Below are 19,679 nucleotides of genomic sequence, written 5' to 3'. Positions count from 1 at the left end.
AATTGAGAATGTTAAGGCCAAGATCCAAGATAAGGAAGGAATTCCTCCAGACCAGCAGCGACTCATCTTCGCTGGAAAGCAGCTGGAAGATGGCCGTACTCTGTCTGACTACAACATCCAGAAAGAGTCGACCCTCCACTTGGTCCTGCGACTTCGAGGAGGTATGCAGATCTTCGTGAAAACCCTTACAGGAAAAACCATCACCTTGGAAGTTGAGCCATCCGATACTATTGAGAATGTTAAAGGCCAAGATCCAAGATAAGGAAGGAATTCCTCCAGACCAGCAGCGACTCATCTTCGCTGGTAAGCAGCTGGAAGATGGCCGTACCCTCTCTGACTACAACATCCAGAAGGAGTCAACCCTCCACTTGGTCCTGCGACTTCGAGGAGGTATGCAGATCTTCGTGAAGACTCTTACAGGAAAGACCATCACATTGGAAGTTGAGCCTTCTGATACCATCGAGAACGTAAAGGCCAAAATCCAAGATAAGGAAGGAATTCCTCCAGACCAGCAGCGACTCATCTTCGCTGGTAAGCAGCTGGAAGATGGCCGTACTCTGTCCGACTACAACATCCAGAAGGAGTCCACCCTCCACTTGGTCCTGCGACTTCGAGGAGGTATGCAGATCTTCGTGAAGACATTGACCGGTAAAACCATCACTTTGGAAGTTGAGCCATCCGATACCATTGAGAATGTCAAGGCTAAGATTCAAGATAAGGAAGGAATTCCTCCAGACCAGCAGCGACTCATCTTCGCTGGTAAGCAACTGGAAGATGGCCGTACCCTCTCCGACTACAACATCCAGAAGGAGTCAACCCTCCACTTGGTCCTGCGACTGCGAGGAGGTATGCAGATTTTCGTGAAGACCCTAACAGGAAAGACCATCACATTGGAAGTTGAGCCTTCTGATACCATCGAGAACGTAAAGGCCAAAATCCAAGATAAGGAAGGAATTCCCCCAGACCAGCAGCGACTCATCTTCGCTGGAAAGCAACTGGAAGATGGCCGCACACTCTCCGACTACAACATCCAGAAGGAGTCAACCCTCCACTTGGTCCTGCGACTGCGAGGAGGCATGCAGATTTTTGTCAAGACCCTTACAGGAAAGACAATTACCTTGGAGGTTGAGCCATCTGATACCATTGAAAATGTCAAGGCTAAAGTTCAAGATAAGGAAGGAATTCCTCCAGACCAGCAGCGACTTATCTTTGCAGGAAAGCAGCTTGAGGATGGCCGAACCCTTTCGGACTACAACATCCAGAAGGAATCTACACTTCATTTAGTCCTTCGCCTTCGTGGTGGTCAATGAACAATCCCGGAAAAATTTTATGTGATACATCTACTCTTTCAATTGGTTAATTCTATTACTTTTATGACAAGTATTTCATAAATACTCGATGTATTTCTTTGCTATTCCAATTTCTTAGGTTTCTATTTTTTTACTCATGTAATAATTTAGTTTTCCTAAATATATAAGACTGTTGCATTGAATGACTCCTGTTGTTTTTTATACCTATCAATTTTGTTAATCCCATATAGAACTGAACATAAATTTAGTTAGATTCCTTTATTTGAAATAAATAACCTTGTAGTATTTTGTGGATAAACCTAGAACTTAATTTGCTTTTCTCATTCAGCCAGCAGGTTAAAGCTAATGTGACTACTACAGCATATTTCCTCTTGAATTGTCATATAGGCACTGTAACACAGATGATCTTGCAATTATTTCTGTACTAATTGAGAACATATTTATCAAAATTAAAATAAATCCCAAGACAAATTTTTTTGAATATATGGGGCATGTCAATTTTATCAATGTTAAGAGTTTGGTCAAGGTAATATGAGTCTTCCAACCATGTTTTATTACACATTCAGTCAGTAGCCAATTACACTAGTATATATATAGACACCTAGCGAGTTTGCGATTTTAAATTTTATCATACAAAAGGGTGTTATGTTCTTGTCCAAGACAATTGCTTAAATTTGATTGAAGCTAGTAAAAATATTTTTCTAGACAGTTATAATTCTAAATAGAAACCGTTCTCACGATTTTTTTAATGCACATTAACTAAGGAAGAAGGATTCTTCAGAAATTAAATGCGTAGATTTGGTGTCCATAGACTAATATTTATTTATAAAAGAAAAGTGCAATTAATCTTACTTGACAGTGAAAATACAACTGAAATACGGTTGTTTTACATATAGTGTTTTACAAAATTATGTTATTTACATAATAGAAAATAAGTTTCCCATGAAGAGTGATAAAACTGAATAACTGTAGTACACGAGGTTTGACAAACAAGCAGCAGCAGCACAAAACAGATGACTTAAGTTGTAACTGAAGAGACATAGAACTCTGTGGTACCATTATCAAATATTCACCTTCTATCCTACTCATAACTGAAACTTTATATGGACACATTATCAAATGCACATCTTTTATTGTATTCCTAACTGAAATTTTATATAGACACATTATCAAATATTCACTTTCTATTGTATTCCTAACTGAAATTTTACATGGATACATTATCAAATACTCACCTTTTATCCTATTTATTCCTAACAAATTTTACATGGACACATAAGATCCGTGGGATGAATACAGGCATATTCTTATTTAGAAATCCTTCCAGGCTTCATTCCACTATAGCAGCAAAAAATCCCATTTTGGTTTTTAAAGTTGTGAAATGAAAAAGCCTGTTAAATTTAATCAACTGCTCTGTGTAAACAAAGTATTACAATAGCATGATCATATATCTTTTATTAATTAAACCACTATTTTAATCATAGGCTAATATTTATGTTTCATAATCAAAATTTTACTGACACTAAACTCCTGTTCTCAGTCTTAAGATGTATGTATATTTATCATGACAACAAGGCAAACTCAACTATGTCACTGGAAATATCTTAGAACAAAAGAAGATTGCAAGTGACTAGTAGACCCATTTTGATAGAAATAATTTTCTGAGATTGGTGAGAACAATAAAATAAACTCAAATTTCACACAATAAATATATTAGACTAAATTTAAAAAAAAGTTATCTTTTGGCACTGGAAATATCTTGGACTTTGCGCTTTTTGACAGTAGTGGATTTCTTAGATCTACACACACCATATTTATAAAGATTTTGTTGATCAAGTAAATAAGGTAAACTCAACTGTAAATACATTAGACTAGGAATGAATCGAAACTCTCGGAATTAAGACATTTTTTGACTGAAGTAGGCTTCTCAGTCCTAAGTAGGTAAATATATTTCCTTCACTGGACAAGGAGGCAAACATCTATGGAGCTGGAAATATATTAAACTGGAAGCAGATCACAATAGCTGGAAATAAGCGGGTTTATTAAACGAAGTAGTTTTTTGAGACCTACTCTTGTACATTTTCTTGATGGGGGCAATGAGGCAAACTCAGTCTTTATATTGGAAATTTGATCAGAATTTACTGAAATGCTCAAATATACACGCCAAACTTTATAAGAGTTAGTTCCTTAACTTCGGATCCACAAGCATTATAATATGCTTGAATACAATATTAATTTATAATTAGTTTTTTTTTCATATGCCTAAATGTTTTTTGCAATGTTTATAAGATTATTTAATACTGTCCCACTTTTTGCTTTAATGTCCTTTTTTTACCCCCAAAAATTCTTATAGGGGGTCATTTCCATTTGGTCACCCTGCGTGTGAAGCCAGAGGTAACTGCTAGTCTGTCTATACTCTTTTGTCTGTCAAACAGGACTCAATTTCTTGAAATTGTCCTCGTATGGAAGTCAAGTAATTAAACATAAATCAAAATATTTAACAGTTAACCCTTTGACTGATACGCAACGATATATCGTTGTGAGTGAATTTACCGAAAAGTGATACACAACGATATATCATTGTTGATGTTTCGGGCGAAAATTGATATGCAACGATATATCGTTGTTGCATCATAAATTTATTATAGTAAGTTTATAACTTATTATTAATAACTATAATATACTATAACTAACTTAATAACTTATTATTATAATATTTATAATAATAAGTTAAATACAACACAAGGCCAACTGAAGAGGGCTGAAAGTTCATGAAAGAAGTGATAGGAGATCTTTCTTCGGAATGGCTTGCAAGTAAGCAAATCCCGCAAAATCTCCGGGGTGGTGGTGATGGTCCATCAGTTGGTTTCGGACTCAGGAAATTACCTGAGAAGAAGGAAAAACTGTGCCGAACCTGTTCAGGTGACAATCATCCTGAAGGAAAGAAGTGGAGGTCTCAGTGTGTGTGGTCTTGGTGTACATGCTGAATGCCTCGGCAAGCATGTTTGCCACTGAAATTATAAAAACTAAAAAACTGTAAATATTGTAAATAATAACTTTTTTCTTAGTGTTGTGTTTTGACAATAAAGTGTATTTTTTAAGACAGGATTCACAAACAAATTTGATTAATATAGAACATTCAATGTGTTTGACTCCAGATTTCCAAACAGATTGCCTCAAATTCACATAAGTAAATTTTTATTATTTTACCAATAAGTCATGTATTTTTTAACTTGTATGCTTCAAATTTTCTGGATTTGTTGACAATAATACGTACTTTTAGAATAAATTACTGTCAATAAGAAATTTCAAAAAATTATTTTAGTTTACTACTGACAAAGTAAGAAAATTTTTTTTTTTATAAATAAAAACAAAAAAATAAAAAAAATATTTTTAAGTATTTTTTTTTTGCTTTTTTAATATTTTTTCCTAATAGGCCATTTAAATGTCTAAAGAACAAAACTACTTTCAAGTTTCTATTATATTACATAATAAAGCTACAAATTATCTAATAAAACACAACAAAAAAGCTAATTTTAGCCTATCAATTAAGGGGATAACCCTGTTAAAAATCATATCAATTTTGGAAAAAAAACTAAAAAATTGTTGATCAATCAAAGGGTTAAATATGGCATACCTCAAGGCTCAATTTATTAGGCCCTTGTGTATACTACATTCGATGATGCCGTCAATACAAAAAAGAATAAATGGCCAATTTGTCTTATATACAGATGACTCAAAATTTGGTTTTAGCTAAAAATGATCATGAACTGGGGATAACATGCAATGAATGAACAATTAAAAGATATTCATAAATATTTTCACAGCAACACCTTGCTTTTAAATGCTAAGGACTTTTACTACAAAGCAAAATAGAAAAGTGCCAAAAAAGTTTTCCTATTGAAAAAAACGACTTTCTGGAAATCAATATTACAATATTTTTAGAGATAGAAATTTATAATAAATAATGTTAGTTGGAACTTTCATGTAGAAATAAATTTGAAAATATTCTTAAGAATTATATTCTTTAATAAGGATGGTGATTTTGTGCAACTGACATATATTAAAATCCATCTATTTTGCTCATAATTATAACCTTCGGTTTGGCAGCTTATGGGGGAGGGGGCTATCAAAAAGGAACCTTGATAAAATCATATTACTCCAAAAGAAGGCAATAAGAATCAAACTGAATTTAACAATTTTCAATTAGTGAAGTTGAGCAATTTAACAGTCTTTGACCAAATACATCCTAGACTGTACAGTTTGCGTATAAACATCTTGAAAACATAAATATTCAAAGCAATAACTATTCCTATAATAATAGAAATTGTAAAGAAATAAATTAAGTCCAACACAATTTGAGCTTTTAGAATTAAAAAAAGCAATCCACAGGGTTCAAAATTTTAAAATAACTTGCTATTTGAAACAATATCCATTAAAATAGATCTAAGAGTATCTCTTGCTCCTACTTGTTGGAAAGGTACTACTGTTCAAATTAGAAAAATACCATAAATAAAATATGTTTAATTTGTATAACAATTTCATAGCAATTATATATTATGTAAATCATAAAAGAACAATCCCAAAAATTTGTTGGATTACCATAAGAAGAGAAATGTTTAAGTGAGTTTTCACTACGTAAGTGACAACTGTTACTGAAAAGTTACAATTAATTTGTGTCATTAGAATTTCACACTTGAAGATATTCTCAAAATTCTACATTTTGACACTATTTTTGTATGTATAACACTGTTCAATAGTACAAAATAAAAATGTTTCTTTTGATTCTGATACATAAAATTAACAAAAATAAGGCATATATGTTTGGCTTGAAAAAGCAGTTTTTCAGTACCGGTATAGCTAACACAAAATACTTGGGGGGAAACTTATTTTTGTTCTGTTCATCTCTCCAAACCCTCTTTTCTCTTATTTTGAATTTGGACATGAGAGTCTTTCACAAGAACTCAGTTATCGTTCAAAGGAAATTTATTTCACACTGGGGTACACGATATAATAGCAGTTTTGAAATTAAAACTAGATCACAATGTAAACGCAAGTATTAATAAATGTAATAAGAAATCAATTATAAATGTAGTTAAGGAATAAATTAGTGATCACAGCTGTACTAATGGTTTTGCCTTCACTCCAAGACATGGGCATATAGATGGGGGAGGGGCTCAAGTCCCTCCCAAATTTTGGAATAACCAAGACTGAAATTGTACCCAGTAGTTTGTTTTAAGGTAGAAATATTTATGGGATCTTAAAACACAAGTTCCCAGCCACAAGATTCCCGAGCCACTGTTTTGGAGGGGATTGGAAACCTAAAACACTCAGTGTGTCAGCCTACTCTGAAATAATGTTCTATACACACTAGTGCTCTAAACTGCAATAAAAGGGACCAAGATGGATTACTGGCTGCAATAAAAAAGACAAAAGAAAAAAAAAAAAAAAAAAAAAAAAAAAAAAAAAAAAAAAAAAAATTTTACCATCTACAAAGAGAGAAAAAAATAATTATTCACGATTAGTACTTCATACATAATTCCAGCTATACAAAATTAGTTAATTAGCTCTTCTTTTCAAATAAATTGGATAAATTTAAATAAAACTGATGAACCTGAAAACAATATGGCTACTAATAGGGCTTAAATGTTCTATAGCACATTTTTAAACTTGCCAGGAAATCTATTATTTATTTTAAATTCTTGTTACATTGAATTGTTACAGTAAAGTTCACGTATTTTAAAATTAATTCCTTCTTTCAAAATGCTAATTTTGATATTAAAAACTGTAATTTTGATATTAAAAAACTGTAAAAGTTAACTAGTGCTTCAAAACTCATCCAGTAATGAAATCACTTTTTTAATTATATGCTATTTAATTTTATTTATATTTTGTTATTTTTTTATGTAAATCGGTGTATATCTAAGAAACTTCATACCATAGAAGATGAAATAAAATGCAATAATTAGGAGTGGATATGATTTATCGAACTTGCGTCTCAACTGCACAAGCTTATAGAAGACATATGGGAAAAAGAAGAGATGCCTTCGGACTGGGAGGAAGCCATAATTGTGCCTTTACATGAAAAGGGGGACAAACAAGAGCCAAATAATTACAGGGGAATTTCATTGTTGAATACTTCATACAAGATACTGTCAAAAATAATACAGAAAAGATTAGAAGTGTACACAGAAGAAATAATTTAAGATCACCAGGCAGGATTTCAAAAAGGAAGGTCGACCATCGATCAAGTATTTGTTCTAAAAGAATCAATAGTCAAGCACTGGGAATTTGATAGAGCATTGTATGGATTATTCATAGACTTTCAGAAAGCTTATGACAGTATCAATCGAAATAAACTATGGGAAAAAAATGGAGCAGTATGGAATACCTACAAAACTAACGAAAATGGCAAAACTTAGCTTAGAAAATTCCAAATGCAAAGTTAAAGTGGAAAATGAATATTCACCCGAGTTTGAAGTAAAAACAGGGGTGAGACAGGGAGACAGCCTCTCTCCATTACTGTTCAATCTAGCCCTGGAAGAAGCGTTGAAAGAAATAAGAAATAGGAAACTAGGTATAAGCATTGGAACTAAGATAGGAGCACTGGCATTTGCTGTTGACGTGGTGTTAGTTTCCAGTGACAGAGATGAACTGATGGAGATGACAGGAATATTAATAGACAAAACCCAATAGGACTAGAAATTAACGACGCTAAGACAAAGTTGATTTATTTTAGGTGAGGAAATAATGGTAGAGAAGATTTGGAAATACTGAACCATAAATTCGAACAGGTTGAAAGATTCAAATACCTCGGAGCAATAGTTAATTCAAAGAGTAATGAACTAATAGAAATCCAAAATAGAATAAATTTGGAAAATAGAAGCATGTACGCATTAAATAATATTTTAAAATCAAAATTACTGTCTTACAAAACAAAATTAAGAGTATATAAGACTGTTATAAGACCAGTTCTTCTTTATGGAGCAGAGACATAGATTATAGATAAACAGGCAGAAAAGAAATTGGTTACATTCGAGAATAAAATTTTGAGGAACATTTTCGGACCTATTAGAGATGGAGATGGATGGAGAATCAGGCACAACCAAGAAATCAGAGAGATGTTTCAATCTCCAGACGTTGTAGGAGAAGCAAAGAGCAAGAGACTTCGGTGGGCAGGACATGTGATGAGGAGGGAGGATGATAAATTGATTAAAGAGGTTTGGAAACACAATCCAGTTGGAAGAAGACCTCGAGGTAGACCCAAAAATCGCTGGAAGGACCAGGTGGAGAAGGACTTGCGGAAATTGAGAGCGGGTCAGGAGGATTGTGAAGACAGGGAGAGATGGAGGCAGCCGGTTGGTGAGGCCAAATACCACCTAGGGTATCCATGGCCATGGGAGTAAGAGTAAGTAAGAGTAAGGGTATGATTTTATTTCTATTTTAATTGAGTTTTGAGTTTAGCTCCAGTTCACCTTCCTTTTATTGCAGCGTGTGGTATCTGATGCCGTCTCAGACTTGACTCTTGGAATCTGGAGTCATGTTCGTCTGAAGAGATCTAAAAAATGTTGATGATGAAGTTCAAAATTAACCTTTGCATCTGTTCAACATCAGAGACACCTATAAATAGGTGAAGTGGTAGTCTCATTAGGTACACAACTGAGTGCACTACAATGTGATAGACACGATCTCTAAATACGGTGGAGCAGCCGAGGTTTCTACAAATAACGTAGCTATGGTAGGAAGGGTAGTTTCTATTGAATTTTTAGTTTAGCTCCAGTTCATCTTCCTTTTATTGCAACACCTGGTATCTGACACTGTCTCAGACTTGACTCCTGGAATCTGTTCGTTTGAAGAGATCCAAAGAAAGTCAACGATGATGAAGCTCAAAACGAAACATTTACATCGTTTTGACATCAGAGACACCTATAAATAGGTGAAATGGTAGTATCATTGTCTCTTCAGGTACACAATTGGGAGCACTACGATGTGATAGACACGATCTTTAAGCATGGTGGAGCTACAGAATTTTCTACACATGGTTGACTCCAGATTCCAGGAGTCAAGTTTGAGACAGTGTCAGATACCAATCGTTATAATAAAAGGAAGGTGAACTGGAGCTAAACTCAAAATTCAATTGAATCAACCCTTCCTACCATATCTATTCTAGTATTGTAGTATACAGAGGTACTAGGAGTTTACACATTAAAAATTGAAATCAGCTATTCAAAGCTTTTAATAACTTTATTACATCTCATTGAGTTCTCACATAACAGTGTGCCGTAGACGAACTTGTTACTTATTTTAGCCATAAACACTTCACAAAAACATTCACAAGTTTCTCTCCAATTTGAAAAATAATAAGATCCCTTAATCAGATATTTTCGGTTCTTCACTGGATATACTGGATGTCCTATGGCTCATACTTCTGCAGCGAAGAATTTGAAGATTGGAGGAATGAAAGTCGAGACTACAAAAAGATGCTGTTATAAAGGGTGAGATAACTAACAGAGCGAGGCTACGAATCCACCTGTAACATAAACCAAACTAATTAGCTTTAAGCCAATAAAAAATTAATCTATATATATAAAAATGAATGTTTGTGTGTTTGTCCTTTATAGAATCGTAAACTATTTGACCGATCATTATGAAAATTTGTGTGTTAATGTATTTTTCGATGGAAAAGGTTTATATGCTATCCCCATTGATGCATCTTGCCACCAGGCGGTGCTGCAAAAGTTAAAAGTTTTTAAAGCACCTGCACAGTATAAACTGCGATTACGAGACAGTTACGTATATTAAATAGCGAAAAACTATTTGAAGGCACTAAGCTTTGATGTATATTTGTCTTCAAAATACATTTCTGGTTGAACTTAAAGCTTGAGTGTTAGACTACTTTATAATAAAGTACATGTACGTAGACAATGGCTATAAACATACACTTCTGACAGATTTTCTTGATCGTGGCAACAATACAAACTCTACATCGTCGTTGGAAATATAATTCACTTGAACCAGAAGTGCACATACACGGGCAAAGCTTACAAAAAGCGTGCGAAGCCGCGGGAAACAGCTAGTATTAAATAAAAGAAAAACTGTTTAAACAGAAGAGTTAAGGCCGTGCAAATATAACTATTATCCAACATTTATTAATAACAAGATGACTTAATCTTTTGTACATTCAAGTATTCATTTACAATTTACATAAGGTTCTCAACTGAGTAATTCTAATACATGCAACTAAATACTTAAGGACTGAGCTTGTGGATGAAACAGACTAATTTATAGTCACTCTATCTGACTAACCTCATGTACATTGGAAGTGGATTTTTTACTCAGCCACATAAAAATATAGTAAGTATTCATTAAAATAACTGTTTTATGATATTACCACATAATATGTGATTTATAATAGTGTTGTTATTGATTATATAAGGTATAATAAGGATGAATTTGATTATCGAAACCGTGTTTGATTATACATTACTGCGTCTAAGAATGTCCATGTAAAATTTCAGTACAATTGGTTCAGTAGTTTTTACGTGATTGAATAACACTCACACACACACACACACACTTTATACAACCCTGTATACAATTAGATTATTATACAGGGTGTCCCATAACTCTCTGGACAAATGAATACCATGTTATTGCTCAAGTCAAAACAAACATATTTCACCATGTGAACATGGGTCTCCGATGCTTAGCTCCGGATAGCTGCCTTTGTCCCCCATACGATATATATATATATATATATCCGATGCTTAGTTTCCCATCTGTCTGTATGTTTTTTATAAAAAAAATTGTACAAAATTTGCCTCAAATATTTACAATAACAAGACCAGTTACTGAAAAAATATGAAATTATATTTAGTATTTTCAAAATGGTGGCCATTAAAACTTTTAAACTTTGAATATTTTAAAAACCAGTAATTTCTCTCAAGAGTTACAAGACTAACAGTTTTTTAGAGAACTTTATCACAAATCTAATGACACCAAATTATATAAATCAATTAATAAATAACCGATATAAAGCAGATTTACTGTGAGACAAGACATGGCCCATATTTAGAGCTGCTGGTTATTCAGTTTTGTATTAATTGGCTATTTGCTGAGAACCTCAATGAGGGGGGGGGGGGGGGGAGAATCTCAGGATATTCAGTTGAGGATTGTAATCCTTGGATATTTTGGTAGAATATTAAAAAATAACTATAATCTACTTTATTTTTTAGTATCTTATAACAATTCATCTTTAGGGCCATATTGGATATACTAGTGGGCTGTTACATCCCTTATGAAAACTGTTCTACCTATCCATTGACAATGGAAAGAAATTCACTTGAAGTATATACTTTGGGTACATTAGTATAGAATAGAATAAAATATATTTATTGTGTTGACAATATATATTACATTGTACTGTTATAATCAATAATAATACCAATTTTTCTTAAATACTAAATCCATTCTCACTAATTTTCATACACACAGGCAGTTCATACACATACAAACAAACAGAATTTGTAGGATCGACCCCACGATTGCAACACTTCTGCGAATATCAATCCTCCAATGCTTCATTAATTTGCCACCTGAGTAAAAAGGACAAGACACCAGGTAGTGTTTTAATCGGGTTTTAAATTTTTTTGGGATTTTTTTCTAACTTTAGTGTTTCAGAGAGACTGTTAATGAATTTGATCCCAGCTTGAGAAGGGAGGCGTTCAAATTTTGCTATTCCTTGCTATCAGGCTTAAAAGCGCTCCCAAGCCCTTGACTCGTATCTGTATGCATCATGCCCAGTGTCAAAAGACATTTAAATCAACAGTGAAATGAAGTCTCTAAAATATACAAGCTGGGTAGAGTTAGCAAGTAGAGATCTCTGAAGGCACTTCAACACGACTCTCTGTTTTTCAATTTCATGATGATTCAAACAGCTTTATTTGCAGTCTGAATACTCTTTCCAAGTTTGATATGGCACAACTGCCCAGGAGAGGGTAATTCCTAGGACAGGTATGAAAATATTAATCCATAGTAAGCCATCATTAAAACATCAGACATTCAAAGCTTTGGTAAATTTCAGAGTACAAAAATTCCAAATTTAGCACATACACTTTCAATGTGAATTTGCCAGGTTAATACTTTATCTAGGTGTATTCCTAGAAATGTAGCAGAATCAGTTTCCTCCAGAAAAATGTTATCCGCCATATCTGTTGTGGTTTCATAAGTATTCAACCCTTGTTTACAGAAGTTGATGTAATTTGTCTTTTCATGATGTGGAACTTTCTTGGAACAATCACATACACAACTTATCTAAAAAGCTTTCGTCTGGAATTTATGTGGTGAAGAGAATGATGTGGATAGGAGGTCTAGAAACAGCTAAAACAACATATTATGCTGTGATTGAGTCACATATAAGGTATGGATTGATCTCATGGGGAGGAACATCTGAAGGAAATCTTAACAAAATCCTAGTTCTCCAGAAAAAGGCTGTCAGGGCACTCGCAGGACTAAACTACAATGATAGCTGCAGGGAAGCTTTTAAATCCCTAAAGCTTCTAACTGTTCCAGCACTCTACATCCATGCCGTAGTCATGTATGCAAAGGAACTAGACCTTCCTAGGAATGAGGATTTTCACTCCTATTATACTAGAAGAGCAAACGACTACAGTCTTCCTGCCCATCACACACAACCCAATACAGCAAGAAACCCTCATATATTGGTCGCAAAATTATCAACTCCCTTCCATTTTACCTGAAGACTACGCCAGTGAACAAACTAAAGAAAACACTCTGGGACTTTCTAGTGGAACGACCAGTGTACTCAATCAAGGAATTTTTAGATCAACTGGGACGCAACACTACCTGAACAAAATCTGAAAGTTTGTAAAGCAAGAAATTCTTTTTTACTACTGTGACGCCATTGTATTTCTTAATGAAATTACAAATAAAGATGTTTGTCTATTGTCTATTGTCTATTAGTTTTGAGGTTATTTACCAGGGATTTTTGAGTGCAGGAACTGAGATCAATAAAGATTTGAATCTCTAAAGAAGTAAGAGATTCAGCCCAGAAACAGAGAGTTGTGCCATCTGCGTATTGAATGATTTTGCAGTAGTGGTAGAAAACAAGATAAGGTTGCATAAAGGTTGAAATCAGTCTTTACTTCTTCTGCAGAAACAGTGGAAATTGCACTTCAGAGTTTTTTTTTTAAGTCAAGGAGAGAGAGTTAATTTCTTAAAATCTGTGCTGAGTTCTCATTGAATATTATAATGTAGATTGTAGCTCCATGTATGTTGCAATTTGGCAATATTACACCCAAATGTTCTATTTTAATGTTGCCTCGGACACAGCCATACAAATTCACTCCATCTGCACATTTCTGGCGGGTCAGAAAATCTATAAGTAGTGTAGACGGTTTACCAAATTGTTTGTGGAATGAGAATGAGAATATCTTTATTTACAATCTTTGAGATTATAAATAGATAAATACATAAATACATTAACATTAGGAGAAGGATTTTTGCAGAAACTCTTCTAGCGTGTAGAGCGGTCTTCAATTCCTTTCTTCTTTTAGACAACAGGTGAGGTGGTAGGCGGTTGTAGAGCTTCACACCCATGTATGAAGGTTTCCGCTCGTAAAGCCTCAGACGATGTGTTGGAAGGTTGTAGAGTTCAACATTTCTGGTATTGTAGTGGTGTACATCATTGTTTCTTGGAAGATTTTCCCCATCAGCATACATTATTACTTCTTGAATGTAAAGTGAAATGGCAGTGAGAATCTTCAGAGACTTGAATGCCTCTCTACAGCTTTCAAGGGGTTGGAGACCAGCCAGTGTCCTAATACATTTCTTTTCTATGATTAGTATTCGTTGAAGATTTGAAGCAGTAGTTCCGCCCCAAGCAGCTAGACCATAACGCAGGTGGGATTCAAACAGAGAAAAGTAGGTTATTTTTGCAGTTTCTGGGCTACTGAGAGAAAGAATTTGTTTAACCACAAAGTGCCCGGTGTTGAGTTTTTTGCTAAGGTTTTCTATGTGTTTGATCCAATTTAGGTTGGTACCTATCTATTGTTACACCAAAAAATTTCAGCTGCCCTTGAATACTGACATCAGGAATGTCTGAGATTTCTAGTGATCTTCTTCCAAAACAAATCTGATTAGTCTTTGATGGGTTTATTGCAAGGTCATTTCCATAAGAATACTGGATGGCCATGTTGAGTGCTGTGTAAGATGAGACGGCAAGACTATCTGCAGATTGTTGGTTCAGGAGTAGGGTGGTGTCGTTGGCATATATAAGAGGTGTGCAATGATTTCCTAGGTGTTGGGGAAGGTCATTAGTGAAAAGTATGAAAATGACTGGTCCTAATCGGAGCAGGAAGACTGTTCATATTGGAGCACTCACATTCTTGTCATTATCAAGGTCTTCTGAGATGCAAAAGCAAAGCACTAATTAATTTTAATTTTACAATTAGTTTGTCCCAGTTTTTTAAGCAATGTTTATCTTAAAATCACCATTTACCGCTAATTCTATATTCTGTGTGGAATTTTCTGATCCAGGTGTGAAGCAGTTTTTTATATTATTTTTAAGAGATTCATGTTTATCATTCTGAGAAAGTTTGTGAAGTGATTCAATTATCATTAGGATAACTTCTTTATCTCTCGATAATTAAGGTGTAGGCCATGAAATTTATTCTTTTAAGATCTTCCAAACCTATGATACTAACTTTATAAATTCTCTTTGCAATCTCTTTCATTAAATTTTTTAATGTAACCCTATGTTAATATGAATTGGATCAGTTTGGTTCAAATCATGACGGTAGGGAACTGTTGTTATGTGGATGTATTTCTCCTTACTTAGACGTTGTTAGTCTTTTTCTAAAGACTTAGAAAAGGTCCTTGACAAGTTAAAGACTTGGAAAGTCCTTCCTAGGACAGGTCTGGGCACTCCAGCAATTGTGCACTCGATAGCTTCCAGTTTCAAGCAGTTCCAAATGAATGGGGGACAGACATCATTTCCAAGACTCAGCAATCTGGGGACACAGCTGGTCTGAAAGTAGTAAGTACTATATTTTTTTATAATAGCATGGGCAATTTCGAATTGATGGTACTGCTTGGTACGGGTAGAAGTATTAAAGTTGATCCTCTTTAGTAAGTGCTAACAATTTTGTTAATTATAACCCTTAAGAGAAAACACAAATCCGCCACTCTTCTCCTGTATGCCAATCTCTGAGACCATATAGCATCAGCTGTTATGATGTAACTTTTTTACTAATTTAATTTTTGTGTTTGATCAAACATGCTTAGATTCTTTGTAACAGCTGTTTAAGAAAGTTTTGATCAAAACAAATTTTTAATAGGTTATAAAATAAATTGTTTTTTTTTTTTAACTTGAGCAAAGTGAACATCCCACCCATGATTCTGGTTTAGTTAGCTTAGAAAATTGTATGAAATTTCCCATAACTACTTTCAGGCAGCTGACAAATTTACTCAAGCATCATGATCCGACAAAGTGTAATAACTCCAGTTGCAGAATCCTTAATACCAAGTGTTTTTATGCAGATTTTGTACACAAAATCTTTATTTTGCGATTGTTTTCATGGTAGGTAGTATTTACAGAAAATCTACATAACTTCACTGATCATGCCTGCCGAGTCCAAATCATCCCCAGTTCTGAAGTTTATATATATATATATATATATATATATATATATATATATATATATATATATATAAATAACTTTGTTTGTTTGTTTTGTTTTGCACATGTAAACTATTCAACTGATTGTGCAAAAATTTTAAATGGACATTTTTTAAAGATTTGGTATGAATATAGGTGTATTCTTATTTCAAAAATCTTCCAGGCTACATCCCACTGTTCTTAAAATGGGCAAAATCAACTATGGAAAAAATATCAATACTGTTAAGTACTACTTCAAAAAGTGACTATCTAGCTTAAACTATAAATTTGAATACTGATATAAAACCCATCTTAGTTCACTTTTGACAGAAGTATCATTCTTTGATCTGTAATGTTTATTTTCTTGATCGGAAAACAAGTATTGAACAGAACATACTAAGAACAAAGTAAATTACAATGGACATAAATATAAATTTCTTGACAAATTGTCTTGATCATGGCACCATACTCAACAATGCTGTCTGAAATATATAATTCATACACGTGCAAAGGCAAAGAAATTGCGTGCAAATCCGTAGGTATATATATATATATATATATATATATATATATATATATATATATATATACTCGTATATTACATACTGTGCTAAATACTATGGCTAGTTAAAATGACAAATATTGTACAAAAAGCCCAAATAATTTGAAACTTATATTTACATTATATAAGGTATAAAAATTTGACTTATAAGTTAAAACATTACAGCTAATTAAAATAAGATCATTGGCCATTTTGCTCCAATATGGCGGCTGTCCAAACTTTAAAAAAGTAGCAAATTTGTTATTTATAGGTCTAGAGAAAATTATTTTTTTACTTTGATAGAATCCTGTATTTGTAAAATAAACCATATTAACATTTCAGCTATCACAAAATATACCTACTACTCCTGAGTTTCTATTATAATTAAATTACATCTGACTCTGGAGGGAAAGTACTTCATGTTATGACTTAGTAGCATATGTTTATGCATATCTGCTCTTTAGAATTTGTCAAAATATTTATATTGATACCTCCTATCCACATATTGTTCTAAAAATGTTTACTAAGCAATATAAAAGAAGGCTTGATTTTATCTAAAAATATGGAGTCATGAAGGAAGCTCCTTGATGCCACTTCATCTAAAACACTTATTTCTAGTTGTGTATCATGAAAATTCCGGGCCATTTGCACATAAGTTCTTAAGAAAAAATTGCCATTTAAAAAATTATCAAAATAAAAATCAACGCAATGGTGAGGTGGGATCTGAGGAATTCCACAACAATTTTAAAGTTTGCCACTGACTAAATATAAGCTCTTGTGATCTAAAACAACACATAGTCCTTTCCTGGAACAATTAAACTAAATTTATGTTGTTTTAGTGGAAAAAAGTATAGGTTGGAAAAAAAGCTCGTTTAAATTTCTCCATCTCAGTAGTTAACGGCTAATATTAGTTACTTGAAAAGCTACTGTTCACTTGACTATTTCTCACTCTCCATCATAGCATTCCTGTTAAACAAGCTGGATTGAGACCTGCCTAGGATGGCTTTCAATGAGGGGTATATGAGATAAAATCACACATTTCTCACCTACTTGGATCCTACAGTGGTTTCTGACACCTTCTAGAGGGAAGGCCTTTATAAATTATACAACCTTAAGCCACGTTTACACTGGGGTTGCAGATACATGTTTAAGACAGTTGTTGACGAACACAAAACAGCTTTTATTTTGTTGCAACACATATTGTTGCCGACAGACTTGGCATGACTGCAACATAATTTTGTTTTCCACCGAGAGTTGATAAAGATTAAAGAATTGTGACTTATGTCGTTGACAAAAGTTGCAGCACTGGTTTAGTGTTGCAGACATCCTTTCCCCACTCCCTCCACCACTCAGTTCACTATCTTAGTGCCAGTGTGTGATTCAACCCTACATCTGACACTGTGTACTACTTGTCAGTGAGTGATCCGTGTTTGCAATTGATATGAAGTGGTTGAGAGAGCAATTGGACTAAATAATTTATAACAAAATAAAAATGTTGGGCTGGCATATCATATTTATATGATATATATTATATTTTCAGTTTATAAAGAAACAAACATGTGGTGTCATTGTTAATGTAATATAATATAATATTATAATAACATGTTAACCATATGTTATTATAAAATTAATTATTATTTAAAAAATGTAAACATTTGATAATTTGTGAAGTGCCTGATGATGGAATCTTTGATTCAGAAAGGCCTTGCACAGAATAAAAATTATATATTGGAAAATGTTGAATTTGTTTATACTAGTGATAGTACAATAAACCCTTTTTTCCAATGCTCCAAGATTCTACATTGTTAATGTACTTTAACATTTTTAGGAAATATTAAGTATTAGACCTAAAAGTGACTATCTAACTTTTATATTTAAAGACTGTTAGAAACTTAAATTAGTTGTCTTTTGAGAGGCCTTTCAGAGCAGTGTGTATAAATGTAGGCTAAATCAGTTATGATAATAAATTACAATGACATAAATATACACTTTATAACATACTTTTGAGATCGTGTGAAGAAGATAAACATTGGTGTCGGAAATATAATTCACTTGAACCAGAAATGCTCATACATGTGTAAAACCTATGAAATTGCATGCAAAGCTGCGGGTAACTGCTAGTAGAGAATAATGCTATGATATAGCCTTGAATCTTTCTCTTAGTAAATATCTAAAAACTTCCAATAATTTTGCATAACTCATCTTTATTTTCGGATAAAAAAATTCTTGGGGCCGTTTCAGAAATAGACTTGAATCAATTACAGTACAACATAATATGTTTATTCCTAGTAAAATACAGTTTTGTAGACAAAGAATTGTCAGTCAAACAAAACTATTATATTATGTCAGTATTACAAAAACCAAAGATACCTTAAGATTATTTGAACCCTTACAAATTACAAACATTACAATTAGTGTATCCCTGATAAAGATACATTGTTAATTAAGTTATAAAGTATAATATAAACTAAAATCATTATAAGACAAAGAAGTCTGACACTCAGAAGCATAGTTAGAACCTGTGAACATCGCCCCAGTGAATCTAACCTGTACATCAGTCAGAACCTCAGGTCAGTTCCATTGGTCTATCGGCCCTGCCCACGCTTAATGCACCAAGCATGCGGATGTGTCAGAAGGCCAAGCCAACATCATCTGTTATCGGGAAACAAGACTTTTTAATCAGTAACTTAGTTCTAAATATAGTTGCATGTAAATAAAAGACAACAATAATTTTAAGCATTTGACACCTTTACTTCATTCTATGCCGTTTGGAGATATAACAGAGACCTTTTTCCTGGCAACCCAATAAATATCACCTTTTTTCCCAAAAGAATCGTTGTGGTTGTCAAAGTCTTGGGCTCTGTCCATATCTTTAGTGTTGCACAATGAGCATAGCTGTAACAGAGCAATATCAATTTGGTAATACAAAAATTATGGCCGTTAGCCATTTTGAAGTTGACCACGAAGTCTGGACGAGACATGTCTCCCGAATAGGAGTGATTACCATTGCTTTCCATTGGTTCCATTCTGGTTTCTTTCAACCATGTCTTCCTTCACCTCCTTAGAAGCCTTACTCATCACCTGTTTTGTAATAATGGGTTTCTTGAAACAGTGGCATGTTAGTTTCTCTCTAAGCAAATGCATCTGCTTT

General features: G+C 33.6%; 1 protein-coding gene across 1 annotated transcript in view; it reads left to right on the top strand.

Annotated features, from left to right (window-relative positions):
- The window catches only part of LOC124365740 (polyubiquitin-C-like), a 34,124-nt gene extending 32,632 nt beyond the window's left edge, over positions 1-1,492 (top strand). Inside the window, 2 exon segments of the mRNA XM_046821730.1 lie at positions 2-241; positions 243-1,492. Coding sequence (XP_046677686.1) covers positions 2-241; positions 243-1,310 — 1,308 coding nt within the window. The 3' untranslated portion in view covers positions 1,311-1,492.
- The last annotated feature ends 18,187 nt before the right edge of the window (positions 1,493-19,679 follow it).

Source organism: Homalodisca vitripennis, chromosome 7 (assembly GCF_021130785.1).
Source record: "Homalodisca vitripennis isolate AUS2020 chromosome 7, UT_GWSS_2.1, whole genome shotgun sequence".
In the NCBI taxonomy this organism is placed as follows: Eukaryota; Metazoa; Arthropoda; class Insecta; order Hemiptera; family Cicadellidae; genus Homalodisca; species Homalodisca vitripennis.
This window is presented reverse-complemented; position numbering and strand designations above follow the sequence as displayed.